We start from the raw sequence: 23,435 nt of genomic DNA on the forward strand, positions 1-23,435 counted from the left end.
GCCTCTAAGTAGGCTTGGTCAGCTCAAGAGTTGGGTGTGGCTCGTCTGTGCCATTTTGCTGCTGTCTCATTTGTAACCAAGGTCCTCACTGGCTTTGCCCTCTTCTGGAACCACTCTGGTCAGTAAGCCACAAGCCCGGCTGCTCGGGGAACAACTGGCTCAAGGAGCTCCCAGCAACGCTCTCAGCGTGGGCTGGAGAAACTCAGACCACCAGGCACCGTGCTCCTTATGCTGCAGAAGTAACGTTTATTAGCGAAATGAAAACAAGGTTACCAGCTGCATCTCAGAGAGACCAGGAGGCAATAGAAGAGAGAAAAATGGAACACTCCAGACACTGCGAAGAGAGGAAGCACAAATCCAGGGGCCAGGAGTGAGCCGCTGGACTGGAAAGCCCATCGACAGAGAAGCACTGCCGGCTGGCTGAGGCAGAAAGGCCTCGGGGGCTGGCCTGGAGCCCGGAGCCTGGAGCCAAAGGGGCTGCAACAGTTCCCGTGTCCCAGCACCTCACACTGAGGAGGAGGTCAGCGTCGAGGCAATGAGCAGGGCCCACAGGTGGCCCGAGGAGGCCTGGAAAGGCAGGGAGAGCAGCAGGGAGAGGCTGCAGGGGCTGGGCAGGGCGTGCTGGAGACCGGGGTCACGCACGGGTTGCAGGGGAGCCTGCGGAGAGAACAAAGGTGTCTGAAACATTCACATGAGAAGTGCATGAAAGACAAAAGTATGTAGACACTTTAGAATTGGAAGAGCAAAAGGGGATTTTAGACCTTAGAGGTTCCTCTAGGCCTAGAAAGGTACAGTGACTTGCCCAGAGTCCACTGTGGAGCTGGGACCAGAGCTCAGGGTGCCCGTGTGCAAAACCAGTGTTATCTGCCACGTGGAAAGGAATGGGGCAGAGAGAAAGGCTGGCGGAGCGAGAGCATGAGCCACTCTCTTATTTTAAACACAGCCCCTAATCTTGTTCCTTATTGCTTAAAGGGGTGTACTATCCATCTTACTTTTTTCACAGCACTACTGAGGAACTAAAATGAGAGAACGGGGGAAATGCCCCTAGCAATATTTTTAAATGCTGAGTAGGAAGAATTCCTGGTACTAGAATATTTCTTCCAGAGAGAATTTAGCAAAACCTAAGTGCACTGGGCTTGCAAGTATTTTAGCCCCTGTGGGAGAGACTAGTATCCAGGAGCGTGAAGTCATCGGCCAGATGGACGGCATGAGTTGAAAAGCCCCTGCACACCTCCTCTATGTCCAGGCAGCCCACCAGGCTTACTAGGTAGCAAGTTTGTCCCCAAAGATGGAGTCTGCCAGGCCACCCCCTCCTTATAGGTCATTCCCAATAAGAGGTTTCTGCTTTTACACATGATGTTGACACAAACAACATCAGGGTATGTACTTGCAGTCCTCACTCTCCAGAAGGTTCTTATAGGTGGCGATCTCGCCCTCCAGCCGGGACTTGACGTCCAGCAGCACCTGGTACTCCTGGTTCTGCCGCTCCAGGTCCACCCGGATCTCGGACAGCTGCTCCTCCACGTTGCTGATCAGGCCCTGCATCTGGGCCAGCTCGGTGCTGTAGCGGGCCTCGGGCTCATGCAGGAAGTTCTGCAGACAGTCTTTCTGTGATACCAGAGAAAGGGGGAAGCAGGTTAAAAATCATGGATCCCTGCCCTCAGCCTCTTCAGTAAGACCATGACACCCCAAGACATTGCCAGGGCCAGAGAACAGTCCAGCTCCCATTAGCGGTGCCCAGCAGGAAGAAGTAACAACGTGCTACGGCTCTTCATCGTAAACCTTGGGATAAGTTTGCAGAACCTCCCTCATCAGGGATAATGTTCATCCCCTCAGCATCCACATCTATGAGAAAGTTCTTGCAAAAGCAGGGAAGTCAAGGATTAAGCTGTGTCCCTTGTCTGTATTTAAGAGAGGCGCGTCCTGAACCCGGGGACGCTCATGGGAGTGGGAGCCAACCTGAGGCTTCCACGCGCACAAAGGAACTCACCAGTGTGTGCTGAGCCTGAAGCTCCACCTCCAGGGCATTCACGGTGCATCTCAGCTCCAGGATCTCTGACTGGCAGCACCGAAGCTCCTCGGAGCAGGGTGTGGCCTGCAGGCTGATGCCTTCAGACTGCAGCACAGGGGCACAGGGACACAGGATCACCTCCCTGCCCGTGCGGCGGCCCGGCTCCCTCCCTACTCGGCAGCATCGCCTTCACCTGAGCTTGGAACCACTGCTCCACGTCGTGGCGGTTAGTCTCCACCATGGCCTCGTACTGGCACCGCATCTCCCCCAGCACCCTGCCCAGGTCCACGGGGGGCTCAGTGTCCAGCTCAATCCGGAGCTTATCCCCCAGCTGGCACTTCAGAGTGTGGACTTCCTGTGGGCATAGGAGGAGGGCGTCCCATTCATGGGGCCCCTGCTGCCCTCCATCCAGAGCCTCATCTCCCACTTCCCATCCTCCACAGCAATTTCCCTGAGCTCCCGAGGACGAGGCACTGCCTGCCCCAGCCCAGCAGCTTCCAGAGGCTATGGAAGAAAAGCAAGCTCCCGCTGAAAGCCAGAGCTCACCTTTACGGCTTGTGAGGCTCAACCATGAAGAAGGGCAGCTCATCCCATGCAGAAGGAAGAGCCTAATTTCTTACCCCAAATGAGCCTGAATTCACCCCTAGAAAGTCTTCAGGTCTCACACAAAGGGCCACATACGTGCTCATGGTTCTTCTTGAGGCAGAGCAGCTCCTCCTTCAGGAACTCGAGCTGGGCTTCCAGGTCACACTTGGCGAGTGTGAGGTCTGCGCAGGCTGCAGACGTCGGCCTCCACCAGCTGGCGGAGCGAGTGCTCTGTCTGGAACCTTTACCAGGGCAGGTACAGGAGTTGGCGTTAGAGAGCAGAGGGGGCCCCAGGACACAGTTTACAGCGTAACTCCGCTGGCCTTCCCTCCACAGTCTAATTGTGAGTTGCCATTTCCTGCGTAGTGCGCTCACAGCTCACAAAGCAACAGGGTGTTCCCACTCACTCAACACTAAGCACCTCAGACAAACGAGGCAGAGGGCCAGTGCCCTCATGGGCTGATGGCCTAAAGGAAGACAGTAGAGTGACCAGGCCAAAGTGTGATCACTCCAGACCCTCCTCTTGCCACCCGCTACTGAGCCGGACGCTGGATTCTCTCTCGAATTAGAAGTCAAACTGCCAGAATGGGAGGAAGGAAGGGCTTTCTTTTGCTTAGAGGAGTGAGGCTTCCACGGTGCCCTGAAGAAAAACGATAAAATTTAATGCCCCTTCCTGCTCCCAGGTTGCGCCTTCTCAGCCAGTGTAAACCCTGTGACCTTCACCTGCCTCCATCGCGGGCAAGGGAGCATGATTTCCGTCATGAATTATTAGTGCTCAGAGATTGGTCGAGCCGCAGTGTGGAAACGTGTCCTCACTGAGGCAGCAGAGTTTTGTAGGAAATGACCTTGGGGTAGGAAATGTGGCCCAGGTTCCATTGTGGCCACTCAATAGCCATGTGACTTCTGGCAAGTCACCTCAATGCTCTGAGTGAGAGATGCCATCGCTGCCCTGCCTGCCTCACCAGGTTCTTCTTACAACAGAATCAAGTGGACGGTGCATTCTAAATCATGTTGTAAACTATAAAAGCTAAAAATGGCAGAGGGGTTGTTTTTTTAAGATCTTGGGCATAATGCCCTCTGGCTTCCCCTGCTGTCACTGTTGGTTTGGGATCTTGATCAATGAGATCTCTGATGCCAACTGCATCACAAGACAGAAGTCAGGGCAGGTATGTGGCTGCTCCCGCTGCCTGTCCTACCCCAACTCACTTGGTCCTGAAGTCATCTGCAGCCAGCTTGGTGTTGTCTATTTGCACGACCAGCTTGTTGTTCTCAGTTTTGATGCACAGGATCTGAAGAGAGAGAGAGGCTCAGTGATTCACTGTTCCCAGAGCCATCTATGGCCTCGAGTCAAAGGAAGTTCCATTGCCTGGGATTCAAACGACAGCATCCCCGTGGACAACACAAACTCCCAAACATATAAGAGATGCTGGTGTGGTGCAGGAGGGACAATGTGCAAGAGGATTTCCCCGCAAAGGCTGAAGGCGTAGAAGCAAAGGACCCGGGAGATGAAAGTGGTAGCAAATTGAACATACAACAGAGACTTAATTTTATTTTGCCAGCCATGATGCTTAGCCTGATATAAACAAGAATATCTGGAATCTAGGCCACAGAACAGTGGGCTGGTTATTCAGATAAGGTGGGACCCATTCTTAATAAGAAGTCCCTTACGCTAGCTGGTCAGCCTCCCCAAAGGAGTTCTCTGAATCTAGTCAGATTTCTGTGGCCCCTATTCTGACATTCTTTGTCTTCCCGTCTCTAGAACTAAGATGTAGGCTCTTAAGAAGCATTGCTTTGGTAATCAAAGGGGACAGCAGATACGCATGAGAGACCAATGCTACTGATTGGATCTACACTGGCTCATAAAGGACATTAGCACTTGCTCCCTGTACTGCACCAGAAGTGCGGTTGCATGTTTTTGCAACTACAATTTAAGAATTGTAAGTACTGAAACTAAACAGACGCAAACTCAGAATCCTGGAGAGTCGAGTCCTGCACCTCATCCTTTGCACAGCCCCATTCACCTCCACTGAAGAGATTCTCTTCCCGCAATCCAAAAGACATTGCAGCCCTGGCTGTTTCTACTGCCAATCCAGTCCCTGAAAATTCAGTGCAAGTGTCAGTAATCATTTTTCCTAAAGGACGAGACAGTAAATATTTTAGGCTTTGCACGCCATGAGTCTCGGTCACAATTACTCCATTCTGCCATTGTAGCACAAAAGCAGCCATAGACAATACATCAATGAATGAGCACAGCCATGTGCCAATAAAACTTTGTTTATAAAATCAGGCAGTAGGTCGGGTTTGGCCCTCAGGCTGTAGTTTGCCAACCCCTGATCGGGAGCACCAAAAACCTCACCTTTCTGCTGGGGCTCCTCCATGGTCCGGAAGTAGTTCTGGTAGTCCGGGCACACGCTGGACTCATCGCATTTGCTCGACTCTAGGATCTTGGTCTCCAGCTCCGCGTTGTCCCGCTCCAGCTGGCGCACCTTCTCCAGGTAGTTGGCCAGGCAGTTGTTCAGGAACTGCATGGTCACCTTCTCATGGCTGTTCAGGGTGCCTTCGCCGTAGGTCCCACAGATGCCAATGTTGCCAGGAATGTCGCCAGGAATGTTGCAGGTCCCTGGCAAGGGGCAAGCAGCGTTGCAGCTGTGGGGCAGACAGAGGCTGGGTCGGCCCAGAGGGGTCGTCCCCACGCAGACTCGGTTGGCATGTGCCAGGGTGGCCGAGAGGCACAGGGAGGCAGCCTTGGCCTCTGACACGTGCCCACTGAGGAGAGACCTGCAGCAGTTGGAAGACATGGTGCTAAGAGGCCAGACCCCTGCCTTGCCCACGGCCGGATTTGCCTGAAGCTGAAACCTTGCCTCTCCTCTAGACCTTATATAGGCCTGTAGTGGGTGGTGGTGCAAGAAAACTGGCATTTTCCTCATTAATATTTACGTTGATTCTTGTACAATCACTCTATTAGTCAGTGATTTCGTCTCCTATAAAGAGTTAATGAGCTCATGAAAGAGGCCTTGACCCGCATGGGATGCTTCCATCACTGCAGGGTCCTGGAAAAAGAGAAAACAAGGTCTTCTTTGAGAAGCCCACATTCTGCGGCTATGAATTCTTTCCCCTCTGTCAGCGTATGTCTGTGAAATAATCAAGAACAGAGACTCCTAAAACTTCCTTAAAGTCTCTCTTGCTCCAGTATCCTTTCCTACCTTGGAATGTTCCCATCCTGGCAAAGTCTAAAATATTAATCAATCAGGCATCCAGGAAAGGGAGAGACCACAATTCGTTTGTTTCAGCAGACATGCACGGAGGGCCCAGGGTGGGCCGCTGCCTGCCTGGAGGGAAGGACTTAGATTCCAACAAGAGGGATAAGAAAGTGAATGACCTTGATGTTACAAAGGCAATAAGAGACAGTATTTAAAAATTTTAAAAATAAAAGAGCTGTGAAGATTTTCAGTAAAAGAAAGCACATTGAGAGACCAGAAAAAATCTTCACGGAATAGGCAACATTTAAAATGTGTTGAATGGTGGTTTCCAGGAGGGGTTGGGGAAGAGAGGATCTCTCATAGAGAACAAAACGAACAGAATCAAATGTTTTTGGGAAATGGAAAATTATCTAGCTGCGTTGACACTTATAATGAAGACACATAGGCCAGCACTGGAAAGTTACGTTTAGTCCAGGTTGTGGGAAGCCTTGAATGCTAGGACCATCCCATATATAATCTTCAGTTAGAGGCAAGTCAAAGATAGAGATCTGCCCCGGGAAGCTGACTCTCCTCAATATGAAGGAAAATAAATATCCAGGTTCTGTTTGAAGGAAAGTAACAGAAAGAGGATGGAATTTTCCTGTATAAATATTAGGGGGAAACACAAGGCTAGAACAATGAAAGAGAAACCTAAATTCCAAATTGATGTCGGTGTTTGAAAACTGAATAACGCACTTTTCAACAACTCATGGGTCAAAGAAGAAATCAAATCAGAAATTAAAGTATTTTGGACTGAATTAAAATGAAAATAAACATATCAACGTGGTTTTGGTAATTAAGACTTTTTCTGTGCAAATGTGAAACAGATAAGCAGTTTTGGAAGTTGGGAAAAAACTTGTGAATGAAACTGGGTTATTTGTCATTCCCAAGAAATAAAATTGTGTTCCCTACTGTTGGAGTCTATAGGCTAATTAAGGCGGGCAGTGATTAATACTTTATGGTGTCTGTTCTCAGGGCCTCCCCCTCCTTTCCAGCATCTTCCCTTCTTACACATCAGTCCTCTCACTGACTGAGTCCTTCTTGGCTTGTTTAAGAAGATGCACCCTTAAGAACTTTGATTTTTCATCTTTTGAAACTTCTTGCGTTTCTTTGAAATGCACCTACTTTGATTGTCCATTACTTAGGGGACTCTAGAACAAAATTTAAATTTCCTTAATCTTCACACACACTCAGAGGATCAGAAGCTTTATGGCCTCCTCAGTTCCTAAAACAAACAAGCCAGTGGCTAGTCATTCCAAAAACCCTGGAAAAGAGCAGCCAACCAGCTTCCAGGCTGTGCTAAGGAAGACGCTACCTTGACCCCATTCCTAAGATGAATGAATTCACCAGGAGGGCCTAGAGACAGCAGTGCATTTTTTGGCTGGCTCTAAAACATGGACTCTCCAAGCCAAAGGGATCTCGAAGTCCTATAGTCTAGGACCCTCTGGCATTAAACCCCTTCTGATGACCTCCGTCCAACTCGTTATCTAGTCCACCACTTTCCAGAATGGCCCATTCCATCATTGCCAACTTGGAGTCTGTGGCTCAGTTTCCCAGGCTTTGTACAAGACACTGGAATCAAGAGATAAAGAACAGCTAGCTCTGCCTTAAGGGGCCTGCCACATAGGGGATTGTTAGAAAGTTCTTTAGGCAAAGACAAGTCCACCTCCACGTTATTCCTGCCTATTGATTTCTTTTGCTCTTTCATTTATTCTGCAAATATTTATTGAACACCTACTCTGTGCCAGATGGGCACCAAGGCTGGACACTGAGGGTATGTTAGCAAGTTTAAGTCAGAGAGATTGTCCTTTACTTTCTAGTTCTACCCATGGGGTCCCACAGAGGATAAATCCAATCCTTCTGCCACCTGGCAGACCATCAGCTCCTTGTGACTGATGCGCAGTTTCTCTTCTCAGTTCTTTATTTAGCATGGTTCTAAACCCTCTCGCCATCCTCAGTGTAATCCTCTGACTACACTCCTCGTAGCTTGTATCGCTCTTAGGAGGGTGCCCTAGAATGGAATTTCTGATAAGTTCGGATCAAGAGGCTGCCACGAGATAGCCCGGCAAAGCTTCTTGCTCTTGTGTCAACTCTGTTGGTACAACGACTCTATGTACAGATGTGGGCAGTTTTCACCAAGGTATGGTTCACCACCATCAGTGACCTTGTCCCAGTGACTACTCCAAATGACCCAATATTCATGAGCTCCTGTCACAGAAGAGCCCTCTCAAGGCACCAAGGGGCAGGGGGGCATGCAGAGATGAGTCAGAGAAATTCTCACCTCTCAAAAAGCTCAGAGCAGGAGAAATAGGTCATGTAACCCAGAGGAAGAAGAGGTCATGGAGAGTCAGAGATGTGGAAGGGCATCAAAGAGACTTGATCTGGAGCTTGGAAGATACGTAAGACTTGGACAGGCAGAGAGACAGAGAGAGGGTTTTCTAGACAGAGATGAGCACAAACAGTAGGAAGCAGAAATGTGCCTGGTGGGCTCAGGAGGAGCAGGGCAGCAACCTCAGGAATACAAGATGCAGCCAACAGAGGCCGGCCGGCCCTGAGAGGCGGGCCCCAAAAGAAACAAATTTCAATGACTCAGAAATGTAGACCTGAAGAGTCAAAGAGTCAAAGAATTAAAGCATGTTAAACTGAAATTATGCTAATTTATGCTTGATTTATGCAATTTATGCTAGATTAATGCTCCTTATATTTTCATTACATCTACACTGGTGATTCTCAAACTTTAGCCTGTTTCAGAATCAACTGGATGGCTGGCAAAAATGCAGATTGCCAGGCCCAGGGCCAGAGTTTCTGATTCAGTAGGCCTGCAGTCAGCCCGAGAGTCTACATTTCTAGTAAGTTCCCAGGTGACACTGAGGCTGCTGGTCTGAGGACCACACTGTGAGAACAGAGCCGTCGCTCTACAGAAATAGACAAGCTTTGACTGTCACGCCATGTAGGTGAAGCGCGATGTAACAAAACAGTATTTAGTTCAGGAAGAGCCGGTGTTTGAATGACCACATTTCAAATCTGTTGTTTTCATTTTCTTCAACATAAAAAGCAGGTTTTGTTTGTTTTCCTGGTTTGCTCTTCTTCGCGGAGGTTTGTTTCATGAGAACATCTGAGACAGAAGGAGAAGGGAGGGACAGGAGGGGAAACCTGTGCTGTGTTTGTCAAGCCTGTGGTAAGAAGCCAGTCCACATGAAGACAACATTTGCAGAGGACGGAGAAAGGTCAAGAGAGTGAGATGCACTAACATCTACCATATGCTCGGAATCTCACATGGCGCTCAACATGCAGGATTTCATTTAATTCTGCCTCTCTCTCTCAATACACACACACACACTCACTCACTCACTCACATCTATATATTCAAAGTCCTTATACCCCACCATATTTGACTACCTACTATGTGCCTCCGGGTATTGTGCCACATGTTTTATATATAATCACCTTTTAATCCTTACACTGCAAAGGAGTTTCAAGTATCATGTTGAAGAATAAGAAAAACAAAGCTCAGAGCAGTTAAATAACTTGTCTGAGCTCACAGAGCTAGAAAGCACAGTCTTTGAAACATCAGCTCAGGGCTGCCAGACCCTTAAGCCCAAGTTCTTTTTGCTCTACCAGGCCACCCACGCGCCAAGCCCAGGCCCCCAGGCAGCAGCCACAGACATCCAGTCCATCCATTAGATTCATTCAACAAGTGGGCGCCGAGGTCTTGCTCTGGGCCCCACATTTGTCTAAAGAGCTGGTGAAATACAGCAGAAGGCAGATCAGAGTCCTCTGGAGGCTTTCGAGCAGACAAGAGAGATGATCAAAGTAGCAGTTTAGGAAAATGAGTTTAGTGTGCAGGATGCACCCAGGGGTGGGAATGCCATATCTCCACTTTGCAGGCTCTCTAGTACGAATGCAGTGCGTAGTATATAATGTATAGCCCAGACATGTTCAACGACAGAGGGAAGGGCTGGCGGTGTCTGCAGGGTGAACTCGGCACAGGAGAGACAGGGCAGGAGGGGGCTCTTACACGAACCCTGACAGCAGGTGATGGAAACCAAATCCAGCCCCCAGCAGTGCTGCCAGGAGGGAAGGTTCGGAGGGCAGAGATGTTACAAAACGACTCTACCGAAACTCTGCAAGGCTGAGCAGCTTGTTGTATTTGGGGTCAAAGGAGGGAGGGACAGCAAAAGTGTCCTTGAGGTCACCCCTAGGTTCCTAGGACAATAACGTGGTGGGAAGGGAAGTCAAGGCAAAAAGCTGGCTCAGGGGGAGAAGCTGAGTTCAAGTTTGCAGAGTGTGAGTGTAGCTAAGTGGGACTGCCCCCCTGGGGGTCAGAGGTCAAGGCCTGGAGCCAGGAGAGAGCAGCTCTTTAGACCCACTGAGAAATTCTCCCGAGCTGCTGAGATTTCTTCCACCTGGCAGGCAGGGCGGTTGAGTTAGCCCAGGGACTCATACCTGACAGGAGTGGGAGAGTCCCCTCCCCCTTGCCACAGGGGAGGTGGCATTGGCAACCTCCAAAACAGGTGATAGGGAAGATATTTTCGTTGGAGCGAGTGTCCTATGAAAACAAACACAACCTGTATTCTACACGAGCTGGCTTTTAGTCATGAGACGAGTTTGTGAAAGTTAAAACAACATTAAGCGAGGAGGTGAGGGGTTTTTCTGTGTTTATTAAACGGCAAGGCATGGTTGAGAAAAAGGTTGAGAACAGAATTAGATGAAAAACAGACAAAGGAAAATGGTTGAGTAAGATGAGCTCATGGAGGTTACTACCAGCGGCCATCAGAAGGGAGGGATTTGATTTTGTTCTTAGTCAGGAAGACGCAGCGAAGATGCTGAGGGGAAGGTGACACACGACCTTAGGTATCACACCTCGTGGACCGCAAAAAAAACAGTGTCTAAATTAAAAGTGCTCATGCTCTGGAAAGTCAGGAATTCCATCTTGATTTTCTTGGCTTCTCGGTATAGACAGTGGTGGGGACAGAAATGTGGGTCCTTTCCCAGAACACTCTCAGTGACTGCCAGCATCTGCCCCCAGGGGCCTGCACTAGCCATCCTACTCCTTAACACTTTGCTGGGATTGGGGGAAAATAGAATTTGGAGTTGAAAAACAGGCGATAAGAGGAGGGGCCTAGAGAGACCCATGTTACTATGTGAAGCCTGGAAAGAAACACTATAAATCAGCACGTAGGGAGTGCAGGGCTGGGAAACAGGGCTAGTGGGCTTAGAGCTTTCCAGGGGGCTCAAAACTGGATCTGGTCCCAAGCCAAGGGAGCAAAAGCCTCAGGGGCAGGAAAATGATCAGTCAATCCGGCTGAACTTATTATGGGCAAAGCAAAACCAGATACAGCATCTAGGGCCCACAGCAGTCCAAGCCGTGAGGGTAACGTGACGCAGGGAGGGCAGAGAGGAACATAACCTGCAGACGGGAGAATCACCCTGTAAGAAGAGAAGTCCTTGGATTTGGTGCCAGAGGGAATCCTGAGCCCTCAGATAGTAACAATGGACGTGAGTAAAACCACAACATCCAGGTGCCTGGGCCGGGCTGGTTAGCCACCTGCCAGCCTCCCTAGCCTGCAGTCCCCTTGTGTCTGAATAGTGTTTCCTGCCACAACTGGTAGCCATGGGGGTCCCATAATTAGGGTTCATTCAGGGAGTGATCTGGCCAGGTAAGCAGAGGACAGGTCAGATTTTCATGGCCCCGTCACATGAAGGGGTCATGGCCACTCCTTAAAACATATGACTTTTAGGGGTTACTTTTTAGAAGGAAGCCCACAAGAGTCCACTGGGCACTCTTGTCCTATGACAGCCCAGAGAATGCTTTTTGGATTTTTGTTAGGCCACTTGGAGTGAGAAACAGCTCCGGTAACAACAGTGGGTGGTTTTCATTATTGCTTATAAGCGGACAGGAGTCTGGCCAAACTTCCAGGCCACCAACCTGGGAATATTTGGCCCCTGACGCTGCTGATGGTTCTGCTCCCTCCTCTTTAGCTCCTCTTTCCCTGCAGGAGAAGACTGTCCCTGCTGGTTCCCAGGGAGCCCCATAAACCGATATCCATTGAGCATCTTCTATGTGCCAGGAATATTTTGTAGATTGTCCCTCAACAACAGTGAGAGGGAAATACAGGTATTCTAATTTTACAGCTGAGGAATAGGTCTTAAGAGAGCGTCTTCACTCAGCTCGTGTCACAGAGGTGGGATTTGAGCCCAGGTCTGCCTGAGTCCGGTGCACATGCTCTTTCCACCATACTATGCTCCACGAAGAAGGACCGGCTTTGCATTGGTCTATGGACCAGGGTACATGGGCAAGCTGAGATCTGAGAGCTTCACTCTTCTAGACACACTCAGCACTTGCCAAAAGCCACATTGTGCATTGACCAGCACAGCATGGAAGGAACACAGCCCGGGTCTTGTTCCCCTTCCACTCTTCCACCAGGTCTGGCTGTGAACCACCTTGACCTGTGTCAGAGCCACGTCCAAGAGGCAGGGAGGCACCCAGAGCTCTCATGACAACTGCAGTCCCCTCTACCAGCACTTGGAAGGCAGCAGCAGAGGAGACAAGCATGCACATCAGTGGCAGTGTCTCTCTAGAGAAAATTCCATCCCGGAAGAGGGCCAGGGCCAAGACAACTGTCCCCAGGGCCCAATCTGAGCCTCCATCTCTAAAAGCATGTGGGAATACTGTGCCTCCATGAAGGGGCCAATCTGAATAAGAGAAAAAACTTGGTAACTTGGCCAAGGCGGTTCTCAACACAACCTCCCTCTGACTAGATTGGAACTCTGAGTTGTGCGATTTTGCTGTTGGACAAAATACCAGGAGACTGAAGACGCCAAAAGCACGGTAGGGGCATGTTGGTTCCGAGGTGTTCTGAAGGAATTCAAACTTGGCAACCAGCGTGGTTTCCTTTCCTAGTCTCTAGGGATCGATGGGCAAGGCAAGGACACATCATCCAGAGGCTAAGACCCCAGTGCCCCAGAGAGATCCCGGCAGCAACACGTCAGGGCCAATGACCACCTGAGGGCTTGAGGACCAGGCACCCCACAGACACTGCCACACACAGGAAGGATAGCACTTGATACAGGAAGGAGATTTATTGACCATTTAATACAGGAGCCCAATTACATTTTAGGAGATTTTGAAGCACTGGAATAGAACCAAAATCCCAGAAGAGACACTGGGGAAAAAATAGCAGCTTAAGTGGAAGATAATTGTAACATTGCAAAAAAAAATCAGCTTAAGGCACAAATAGGAAGCCACTGCTTGGAAGATCTGCTACCCTTTGATTCAGTGAAAATGGCTTCCTGGAAAGAAGACCAAGTAAGGTGAGGGCAATCCTAGCCCCAGTGCAACCAGCGTCAACCTCCCGCACAGGACTCAGACTTGCAGAATCAGCTCTCAGCACTGGCTCCACCGGTGGAGGGCGGCCCGCACCGTGGACGAAGGGCGCAGCAGGCAGGTGTAGAGCAGGGGTTGCAGGGGAGTCTGCAGGGAGAGAGAGAAGGAAGAGTTAGACACAACCAACGGAAAGATGTCTCAGTTATGGGCGGAAAGGGCGAGACCCAACGGGTAAAGAACAGGTCTGCCACCGACAAGTCCCCCTGCCCAATGGAATCCACATGAGCAGTCCCACATCCACTCTCATCTGTGTCTTTGCTCATCCAGGAATCCTCTGGAGGGACTTGGTTCAGGGACCCGGTTACTATTTACGTAACATCTATCAACAGTGCAGTCTGCACACCCAGGAGGCCTGAATGAGTCACTAAGCGAGCGTGCACGGAGAGGCTTGCTCTTTACGGTGAGCTCTCCTCCCACAAGCACTGCACTTTATCTCTGAGGCGTCGCCTGACAGTCTGGTATGTTGCTTGGCCAGGAACTGCCTAGATCGCACGTACTTGCAGTCCTCGCTCTCCAGAAGGTTCCGGTACATGGCGATCTCGCCCTCCAGCCGGGCCTTGACGTCCAGCAGCACCTGGTACTCCTGGTTCTGCCGCTCCAGGTCCGCCCGGATCTCGGACAGCTGCTCCTCCACGTTGCTGATCAGGCTCTGAATCTGGGCCAGCTCGGTGCCGTAGCGGGCCTCGGCCTCACACAGGGAGTTCTGCAGACCGTCCTTCTATAAGGGGAAATGATGGGGTAAGAGACACAGGTGACCTAAAATTCAGCAGTGAAAATCACGGCCACACTCACCAGGTGTGGGGCAAATTCTAAGAATTCGTAGGACATTCCCAGAGCTCTGGAGAACTCGCTGTCAATATGACCATCACTTTTCCCAAAAATATCTGACTTGAGGAACTGTGTCATGTTCATCTCTGTATCCCTAATACCTGACATAAAGTAGACACCCACTAAAATCTTATGGAATGAGAGCCTGAACCACCACATCTTATTCTAAAAGAAGTGGAGTTGACTTTTAACAGGAACAATTTTTCTGGGTCAAACTAACCTTGACAGCAAGGCATCGCCCCCGGGGAGAGAGGGACTCAGATCCTGAGCTCTAAATTACTGTTAACAGAACTGACTAGTGAAGTTTCTAAAATGTTGCTCCCAGGCCGTGGCCTGCGGCGTTCACAGCGCGGTGAGGGCGAAGGAGGACCCTACCAGGTTGTGCTGGGCTTGGCACTCCACCTCCAGGGCGTTCACGGTGCGTCTCAGCTCCAGGATCTCCGACTGGCAGCACCGAAGCTCCTCGGAGCAGGATGTGGCCTGCAGGCTGATGCCTTCAGACTGCAGCACAGGGGCACAGGGACACGGGATCACCTCCCTGCCCGCGCGGCGGCCGGGCTCCCTCCCTGCTCGGCAGCATCGCCCTCACCTGAGCTTGGAACCACTGCTCCACGTCGCGGCGGTTGGTCTCCACCATGGCCTCGTACTGGCACCGCACCTCCCCCAGCACCCTGCCCAGGTCCACGGGGGGCTCAGTGTCCAGCTCAATCCGGAGCTTGTCCCCCAGCTGACTCTTCAGACTGCTCACTTCCTGCAGGGACAGAAGGACGGATGCCCTAATGAGAAAAGGGCTTTGACAGAGCAGGTGGCACCTGAAGCCCTCCCCTGACAAGCAGCATGAGGGGCGACCCCACACACACGCTCTGACAGGTCTTGCCCAGGATCCAATGGGAAGAGCCCACCTGGAGACCTTCCTAAACTCACAGGGCAAAACTCTGGGGGACAAACTCCCACTCTGCCACATCCCACAGAGTCAGCCTGACTCTCAGACCCAGATCAACCCTTACCCTGAGGCCAAGTGAGCCTGGGTTCTAATCCTACAGCCACTGGGTAGGAGGGGCTCCCTTTTCTGCCCAAGGCCCTCCCTCGTGAGTCTGCAGCCCACAGCACCAGACCTGCTCGTGATTGCTCCTCAGGCAGAGCAGCTCCTCCTTCAGGGACTCCTGCTGGGCCTCCAGGTCGGCCTTGGCCAGGCTCAGGTCGTCCAGCAGCTTGTGCATCCCGCACATGTCCGACTCCACCAGCTGGCGCAGGGCGCGCTCACTCTCGTGCCTTCCATCACAGGAGGTGCAACACTAACAAGATGCCAAGGAGAGCCCCTCTCGGCTGCCCCCGGTTCCCACCTCCTTCACCAGCTTGGATCCTCATGTGTTCACTGAGCTCGGAGATGAATTAGATACAGCTGGGCTCAGAGGCGCGCTAGACACAGCCCCTCCTCTCAAACGGCCTATGATAGTGAGCATCCACAGCAGTTCTCGTTTTTACCATTGTGCACTGAGGCAACTTTGGTTCAGAAAGATGAACTGACTTGCCTGAGGTCATGTATCTTAGGACCTAGTGCGGGATTCGTGCCATTGCACGAGCTATGGGTTGACTAAGATAAGCAATCGCCAGGTGCCTGGCCATTGATTGGCTATGCCTTGTGTTGGGCTATTTTTCCATCTCTCACCTTTGTTTAACGGAAACACCTAGGACCCGAGGGCTCCATACATAAATCGGGACCCTGACCCATGTGTAAGCCGCTCCCCTGACCTTCACAGGAAAGTCAGTGGCCATCCTTGCTCACTTATTGTTGAAATCCCCTTATTTTGCTCCTGGTTAATGAACTCCGGCTGCCTCATTACAACCATTTTTGAGAAATAAATGAAGGAGACTTTACCCTGGGCTCTGCCACACATTTCATTTAATGGTGTCTTTTCTCACCCGCCTTCTATTAGTTTGGGTTATAATAAAAATGTTTTAATTTGGGGAATTTAGGAAGGAGGAGATAGCTCAGTAGTTCGCTCGTTCAGCAAGCTTTTAGGCATTGGGACAGGGTGGAGGAAGGAGTCGCTCTGAGCCCTCTTTCGACCTGACTTACTTGATTCTAAAGTGGTCGGCAGCCAGTTTGGCATTGTCAATTTGGATAATCAGCCTGGCGTTCTCAGCCTTGCTGCACAGGATCTGAGGGAGACAGTTCACACACAAAACATCATACTCCGGGCTCCAGCTCTACGAGTGACGGCTACATTCATGCTCAAGAGAATCCAAGAACCCAAAGCCCCTTGAGCCTTCAGTGGTCTTTTGCCTGCCGTGCCCTTCCGCCTTCCTCAGACCCAGCATACCCCAGGCTGCTCCAAGCCTCACCTTCTGCTGGAGCTCCTCCATGGTCCAGAAATAGTTCTGGTAGTCCAGGCACACGCTGGACTCATGGCATTTGCTCAACTCTAGGATCTTGGTCTCCAGCTCCGCGTTGTCCCGCTCCAGCTGGCGCACCTTCTCCAGGTAGTTGGCCAGGCGGTTGTTCAGGAACTGCATGGTCACCTTCTCATGGCTATTCATGGTGCCTTCGCTGTAGGTCCCACAGGTGCCAATGTTGCCAGGAATGTCACAGGTCCCTGGCAAGGGGCAAGCAGCGTTGCAGCTGTGGGGCAGACAGAGGCTGGGTCGGCCCAGAGGGGTCGTCCCCACACAGACTCGGTTGGCATGTGCCTGGGTGGCTGAGAGGCACAGGGAGGCAGCCTTGACCTCAGCCCCAGGCTGGTCCCCAACGTCACTGGAGCACACGGAGACATTTCTGGCTCTAAAAGTCCTGGTGCTGCCCAGACAGTGGGATGAGCTGATGCAGGAGGAAGTCATGGTGTTGGGCTGAGGCTGCAGCTGGGAAGGCCAAGCCACTGAGTGTGGCAACCCCCTTCCCTCCTGGCCCTTTTACATCCAGCCCAGGTGGGTGTTGCTTCAATTCTTGCACCTCACCGCCCTGGTTCTCTACCTATTGCTGTGCTGTCATCCTGTTACGCAGATGTTGAGTTTGCCATTAGGAGCTCCTCACCTCATGAAAGGAATGTCTCGGCTCTTTGATATCAGCTTGGCTGTTGGTGGGAGGACAGAAGCTTTTTATTACTTTTTTAAAAACAGAAGTCCTTTTAGCCATCAGATGTTTGTACCTTGACACGGTTTGGCCTCCTTGTTGACGTACCCACACTGAGGGCATGACTATTCCTGTTGGTCTTTGAAGCAGCAGGAGAGACAAACCCCTGTGACTAGCGGGGCTTACCTGAGTTAAGACTAAACGAGCGTCCCCTATACAGGGAAGAAACTGGGTCTTGGTTGGTAGATGTTATGGGTTTTGGTTATGAAGAAGTTCTACGTTTCTTTTTTCTTCATCTGTTCGTCTTTCAGACTCACTTTGAGGGGCAATAAGACTTCGATAGGTCCCTTCATTCAATGCCTATCTCCTGGCACATCCTGTGTGCCAGGCTCTGACCCACACACCTGATGTACAACTGGTCAAGCATGATATAGTTCCTGACCGTCAGGAAGCAGCCACAACTTGGATAGCCGTAGGGGTTCTATATCAGGGGTCTGAGAAGCTCAGCAGTATGAGGGTGGCCTTAAAGACCGTGCCTGATCTGGACCAGGAAACGTGAACTCAAGAAGCCAGAAACGAGAAAAATGAACAACAATCTTTTTGAATCCCAAATAAGAACTTGGCCATGAAACTCAAAGGGCATTGAGTTATCAGAGTCACTGTGGGTCCTCCTCCTGCCTTACTTCCTTGATTCTAAAGCCTGTTATCAAGCACCTACCATCTGTGTTAGGAGATTGATCAATGATCTTATTTAATCCTTACTACCTTCCTGTGAGATGGATACTCTTATCTTATTTCTTACCAAATAAAGAAATAAATAAGGCATTGAGGACCAGAGATGTGAAGTCATTTTTCTAAGATCAGCCCTATTATAAAGAGGCAAAGCCTGTTCTCAGTATCACTTTCTTTCCATTCCAGAGCCTATTCCTGTCCTCTTCACCTTGACCACCAGCACATCCCTCACCCCACCCCCCGGCAGGAGGACAACTCTGTCATTGTCAGAACTAAGAAGGATTATAAGGCCTAGAAACTGGGCTAGAAGTTGAAATTAAGAGATAGAACAAAAATCTGACATTCTGTATTCTTCTTTGTGTCTCAGAAAATACAGGTGTTGTGGCACCTAAGGAATAAGGCAGGGTTTCTCCAAGGACCACGCAGGACGATGCCCAGGGGAGAGCTGTCTCCAAAATGTAATACTGCATCCCAGACCCTACTAGCTCTTCATACTGGGGAACCAAAACAGCTGACTCCTAAGGTCCCAGAGGTTTTTTCTCAAAATTTGTGACAGGAGATAGAACTGAGAAAGGCCTGATGTAGAGCGAGATCCCCAAGGGATAATCACTAGATCTTTGAGAAAATGAAGATTTGCCAGTTCTCTGAGCATCAAGCAAAAGCTGAACAGATATCTCTACAGAAACCAGACACATACATGTGAAACATAGGCTATTGGAGTTCTATCAAGAAGAAATACAGAAGTCGAGAATTCTGTCCAGTTGGGTATCCCGGGAAATCTGTGAAAAACCCTTTACAGGCACCATAATTAGAAGACGTTACCTGGCCAGGCCATCTGTCCTTCAGAGGCCTCTGGGTGTGACCTGCATAGTTCACATCTTCAAACACTCCTTTGTTACCCTCCTCCGCCTCATCACATAGCGACAAGCTTCTCTATAAACCAGGGAACTAGACTTTTAAAGCCATTTGATTTGCTAAATAGAATCCATTTTTGACCTTATTCTCTGGCAGAATTCATTCCATTGGCTAAAACCCATGATTTCTTCCATCTCAAAATACACACTTCTTACTTCATAACATCCTTGCTGAAGCGTTACATGTTTGGAGGATGCTCCTCTCTACTAAAGCCTGATCATGGTCCTGGCCTGGGCTTCTACTGAGTATGCCGTTTTGCATAATGGCATTGATGTTGTGTGTCCCTTTGTAAAGTTCCTTTGTTCCATTGATTTGCATTTTTCTCAAAGGAGGTGAGTGTGGGGTGAGGATCCCTACCGTCACTCCGACGACTGTCTTCCTTCCCAACCCTTTAAAAAGAGTCCTTGTGGTCCTTGGTGACCAAATATGAGTTAGGTTCAGTGCCAAGAAGTGGTGAAGACAAGGTGTGAGTGGTGGAAGCTGTCAGCCCTCCTTCGTTCCCCTGTGTGTGCAAAGTTCTGTGCACAGATTCTGACTGCAGAAATCCCAGTCTCCGGATGCAGGGAGTCTACTGCAGATGGAAATGGGGAGCTGTGGTCTTGGGATGCTCTTTTCAAACCTGATATTGCTATATACAGGTGCATCTCAACCAGCGGGAGAGAAAGAAGTGGAGTTTCAGGCTAGCACTTGGAAATTGCACATAACCCACAGTTACCTTTTCTATGCTGCAGAAAGACATCTGGGGGCATCCAGCGGTCTGTGCCCTGTAAGGGAACACATCCGTCACACACTGCAGTGGACACAAAGATTGAAGACAACAACTGCGTGTAGAGCCTCGTACTCCCATGTCTCCTAGGCGTTAGGAAATGGTGCCAGAGAAAATCGTAGGTAAAGAAAACCATGAAGTCGCTTAAGAGGCTGAGCATATCAATTTATTATTCTGAGTATGCAACTCTTGAGGATTTGATGAATGGAAAAGGCAATTCATCACCTTTTTAATTCAAATTAGATAGGATTTTACCGTCTGATTTCTTAGATCCAGTCCCACAATCCACAAAGTTTGTTTCTTTATCAATGTTATTTTTCCACCTACCAAGACATACTCTAGACACTAGGAGCACATCTATAAAAGACAAGTCCTTGCCTTAGAGTGGGGTGACATTTGTGACAAGGCTCCACACTGGGCCTATGGGGGTGGTGCCACACTCACCCCAAGGTCCTTAGACATGTCACCATCTTTCTTCCCATTACCCTGTTGGTGGCCCAAGAGCCGATCAAAGTTGAAACTAGTTTCCTTTGCGACTGTCTAGAAAAAACACTCCTGTTTTGTTCTTTACTCTTACACCCACAATACTTCTGACACCAGATGTGTGGGTTTTCCACACACAAAGCAATTCTCTGTGACACCACCCGGGTGTCCTACAATTCAACTCAATTCTGACCTTATCTACCTGGAGTTAGTGTCAGATCCCACAAAAGGGCTCAGTCCCACAACACTGCCCCCATTTCACACACCAGTGGCAAGTCCCAGGTTGTCACCTGTACTTCTGACCAACTGGCTATAAATCAGGGTTCCCACAATTCCCTGCTTGAGTTTGATAATTTGCTAGAATGGCTCACAGAACTCAGGGAAACACTTGCTTACGTTTACCAGTGTATTAGGAAGGAGATAATGAAGGGTACAGATGAACAGCCACATAAAGAGACACACAGGGCAAGGTTTATGGGAAGGGGCGGAGCTTCCATGCCCTCTCTAGGCGAGCCACTCTCCCAGCACCTCCATGTGTTCACCAACCTGGAAGCTCTGTGAATCCCATACTTTGAGGATTGTTATGGTGGCTTCATCACGTGGGCACGATCGATCATTAACTCAGTCTCTAGTCCCTCTTCCCTTCCTGGAGGATGGGGGTGATGTGGAAAGTCCCGAGCTTCTAATCACAGCTTGGTCTTTCTGGTGAGCAGCCCCCATCTAGGAGCCCACCAAGAGTGCCCTCATTAGAACAACAGACCCTCTCATCACCCAAAATTCCAAAGAAAATTCCAAAGAATTTAGGAACTCTGAGTCAGGAGCTGGGATCAAAGACCATATATTAGAACAAAAGATGCTCCTAGTGTTATCGCTTAGGAAATCACAAGGGTTTTAGGCGCTCTGTGCCAGGAACCCAGGAAAAAGACCAATGTTCATATTTTCTATTGTTTCACAGCAATGGAAATAGAAAATATCAAAACCTCAGTTTCTGAGCTGCCTGACCTCAACCAAGTTACTTAACCCTTAAATGCATCCGTTTTCTCCTATGAATATTTACAATAATATTGACACACCGGGCTACTGGTAAGAGCAAAGGATACCAGTGGGCAGAGGTCCCAACACAATGCCTCGCACGGAGGAAGCACTTCACAAGCGCCAGTTCCCTTCCTCTTCAGGGTCTCCAAACACCACCATCACCCCCTTTAAAAAGCTTAGCGTTTTCAGAAAAACAAAATAGACATGGCTGATAAATATACGAGGGCATGCTCTCTTTTTAGTTTGATGCAGTCTCACTTTATTTTTGATCTTGTTGCTTGTGCTATAGGTGTCATATCCAAAAAATCAGTGCCAAGACCTATGTCAAGGAGCTTTTTTCCTGGGTTTTCTTCTGGGAGTTTTACAGTCTCAGGTCTGGCAGTGAAGTCACAGCAGAGCAGGCTGAGCTCTGTGACAGTACAAACCCTGCTGGGATTCCACCCCTCGTCCTGCTGTAGATCCATCTGGAAGGGGAGTGATGGAGCTGCCTTCGTCAGGTTTGGGCAGCAACAAGGTGGTCAGAGGAAAGCCCCTCGCCTGCACAGCCATGCACGTGACCCTGAGCCTGGTCCACTTGACCTCCCTTTGTCTCCTCATCCCACTTACTCATAGGCACCAATGCGTGGTTAAGTGGCCCCATGTCACCACTCTGTGACTGCAGGCTCAGCTTCCAGCTCCTTTAAATTTGAAGTCTTCTCCGTGCACTGGGAATAGTGATGGTACCTGCTTATTGGATCGCTGTAAGAATTGAACGCAACCAAGCACAAATGCACAGCAAAGCTCCTGACACCTGCTGAGCCCTTCAGAAAGGCACACTTTATTTTTAGATAAAATAGAAATAATAATATCCACCTCAGGGGGTGCTGAAAGGGCTCAAAGGAATAACGTATGTGAAAACTGACAGTTCAGTCTTGACATCTAGTGGAATCAAGGGTGATATCAGAAATATTCTAACCAGTGTTGGCAGCGAGCATAAAGGAGACTGGTAGAAACCACCGCACAGACAGCCTGGGCCCCCCAGCTGAATATCAGCACTGAAATGAAAATACAAAATAAACACAGTTCATATTTTCTTTCAAAGGAAGCTAGGTATTTCATCCTTCCCACCATCTTGTACAGAAGAGGGGCTCCAAAAGCAGGAGAGAGAGATGAAAGTGCCATCAGAGGTGTTCAAATACCGGGCTAGGGCTTGTTCAAAGGAGCTGAGAGCCCTCCCCATGGGGCCGGCCTCCACAAAAGCTTCCACCCAGCCCTGGAGCCCAGCTAGAATTGGGACAGGCAAAGGTGAGAAAGAGAACATTACACATGGGAGCCAATGTTTTGGGGGTGGCGAAGCAGTTTGGCAGAAGTACAGGATGTGTCAAGAAGATTAGAGAGAGGTGAGCTACCAAAAGCAGGGAGGATCCAACCAGAGTGGCCTTGAACACCAAGCTGAAGGGCAGACACCCCACTCTGCGGGCGTGTCTGCTCCACAGCACCCAGGACAGCGACTCACCGCCGGCTGTGCTCCCTCGAATGAGTGGTGGCAAGTCCTTAAATAAGGCAGGATCTGGATTGTGAAGAAATAAACCCATGTCCTGACTGGAGTCCTCTCATCACAGTCCTCAGCAGCGGCGCTTGTTGAATGGAACTGAGGGTAGGACCAAGCAGTCGGGCCTCTGACACCAACGTTTATTTCTGGCACCCGCAATTCATCTCCATGAACATTTATGGAATGCCATCCCCCAGGCAACCCCTCCATTTCTCCTATACCAATAGTCACCCATTTTTCCCTGCTTTGATGTCAGAGCCCTAGGCCTCGCCTTAGCTTTTACTGCAGCTCTTTAACGGTCTCGAAGTGCGAGCAGTAACCGGAGCACATGTTGAGAACCTGCCATCTGCTCCACTGCTGAACCTCAGCCCCCAGCTCCTCCCTCTGCTCCCACTGCCGCACCTTCTGCAGGCGGTTGGCCAGGTGGTCATTCAGGGACTGCATGGACTCCTTCTTGCTGCCATTGAGCTCTCACTAAGCCAGCTACAAGTATCTACAAGTTAGCAGGGTTGCTGGTCCCTGGAGAGGACAAGGCTGGATGACCACAGGAAAGGCCAGGCTGGACTGGCCATGAACCACAGGCTCGGGAAAGATGGTTACTAGACTGGCCACTCTCTTTCAGGTGGGCCCCAGTGCGGTGCTGGAGGCTGGGCAGCCGCTGGGCACAGAGTCCCTACGCTGGCTGCATGGAGCTGGGAGCCTGCAAACAGCTCTTTGCAGAGCTCGAAGAGCAAGGGTTTCTGGTCCAGCTAGAAGCCATGGTCCTGGAAGCTGAGCTGCACGTTGGTTCCAAGGGTCAAGCACCCGAGTGTGAGAGTGCTGTGTCACCCAGACCCTTCATCCACCCACCGTG

At 50.1% G+C, this 23,435-nt stretch overlaps 2 protein-coding genes across 2 annotated transcripts; both read right to left on the reverse strand.

The window, feature by feature from the left end:
* Nucleotides 1–207: 207 nt before the first annotated feature.
* LOC106826309 (keratin, type I cuticular Ha8-like) lies at nucleotides 208–5,502 on the reverse strand. Its single transcript, XM_014833560.3, is given in 8 exon segments — nucleotides 208–657; nucleotides 1,388–1,608; nucleotides 1,991–2,116; nucleotides 2,205–2,366; nucleotides 2,693–2,780; nucleotides 2,782–2,838; nucleotides 3,803–3,885; nucleotides 4,948–5,502. Coding segments are annotated over 8 exon segments (1,320 nt in total). The 5' UTR covers nucleotides 5,395–5,502; the 3' UTR covers nucleotides 208–521.
* A 7,413-nt stretch (nucleotides 5,503–12,915) lies between these two features.
* LOC106826295 (keratin, type I cuticular Ha8-like) lies at nucleotides 12,916–16,888 on the reverse strand. The gene is made up of 7 exons (XM_014833545.3): nucleotides 16,397–16,888; nucleotides 16,131–16,213; nucleotides 15,166–15,322; nucleotides 14,640–14,801; nucleotides 14,426–14,551; nucleotides 13,720–13,940; nucleotides 12,916–13,309 (listed from the first exon to the last, which is right to left on the reverse strand). The coding sequence occupies exons 1-7, from the start codon at nucleotides 16,886–16,888 to the stop codon at nucleotides 13,216–13,218; spliced, it is 1,335 nt and encodes a 444-aa protein (XP_014689031.3). The 3' UTR covers nucleotides 12,916–13,215.
* Between the last annotated feature and the right edge of the window lie 6,547 nt (nucleotides 16,889–23,435).

Source organism: Equus asinus, chromosome 13 (assembly GCF_041296235.1).
Source record: "Equus asinus isolate D_3611 breed Donkey chromosome 13, EquAss-T2T_v2, whole genome shotgun sequence".
Lineage (NCBI taxonomy): Eukaryota > Metazoa > Chordata > Mammalia > Perissodactyla > Equidae > Equus > Equus asinus.

Bases quoted from the DNA above. Each gene is read 5' to 3' on its own strand.
- LOC106826295 (XM_014833545.3), bottom strand. From the start codon at position 16,888: ATGACTTCCTCCTGCATCAGCTCATCCCACTGTCTGGGCAGCACCAGG. The intron at 16,214-16,396 runs GTGAGGCTTGGA...TGTCTCCCTCAG, and splicing joins TGGAGGAGCTCCAGCAGAAG to ATCCTGTGCAGCAAGGCTGA. The intron at 13,941-14,425 runs GTAGGGTCCTCC...TTCCCCTTATAG, and splicing joins GCCAAGCCCAGCACAACCTG to AAGGACGGTCTGCAGAACTC.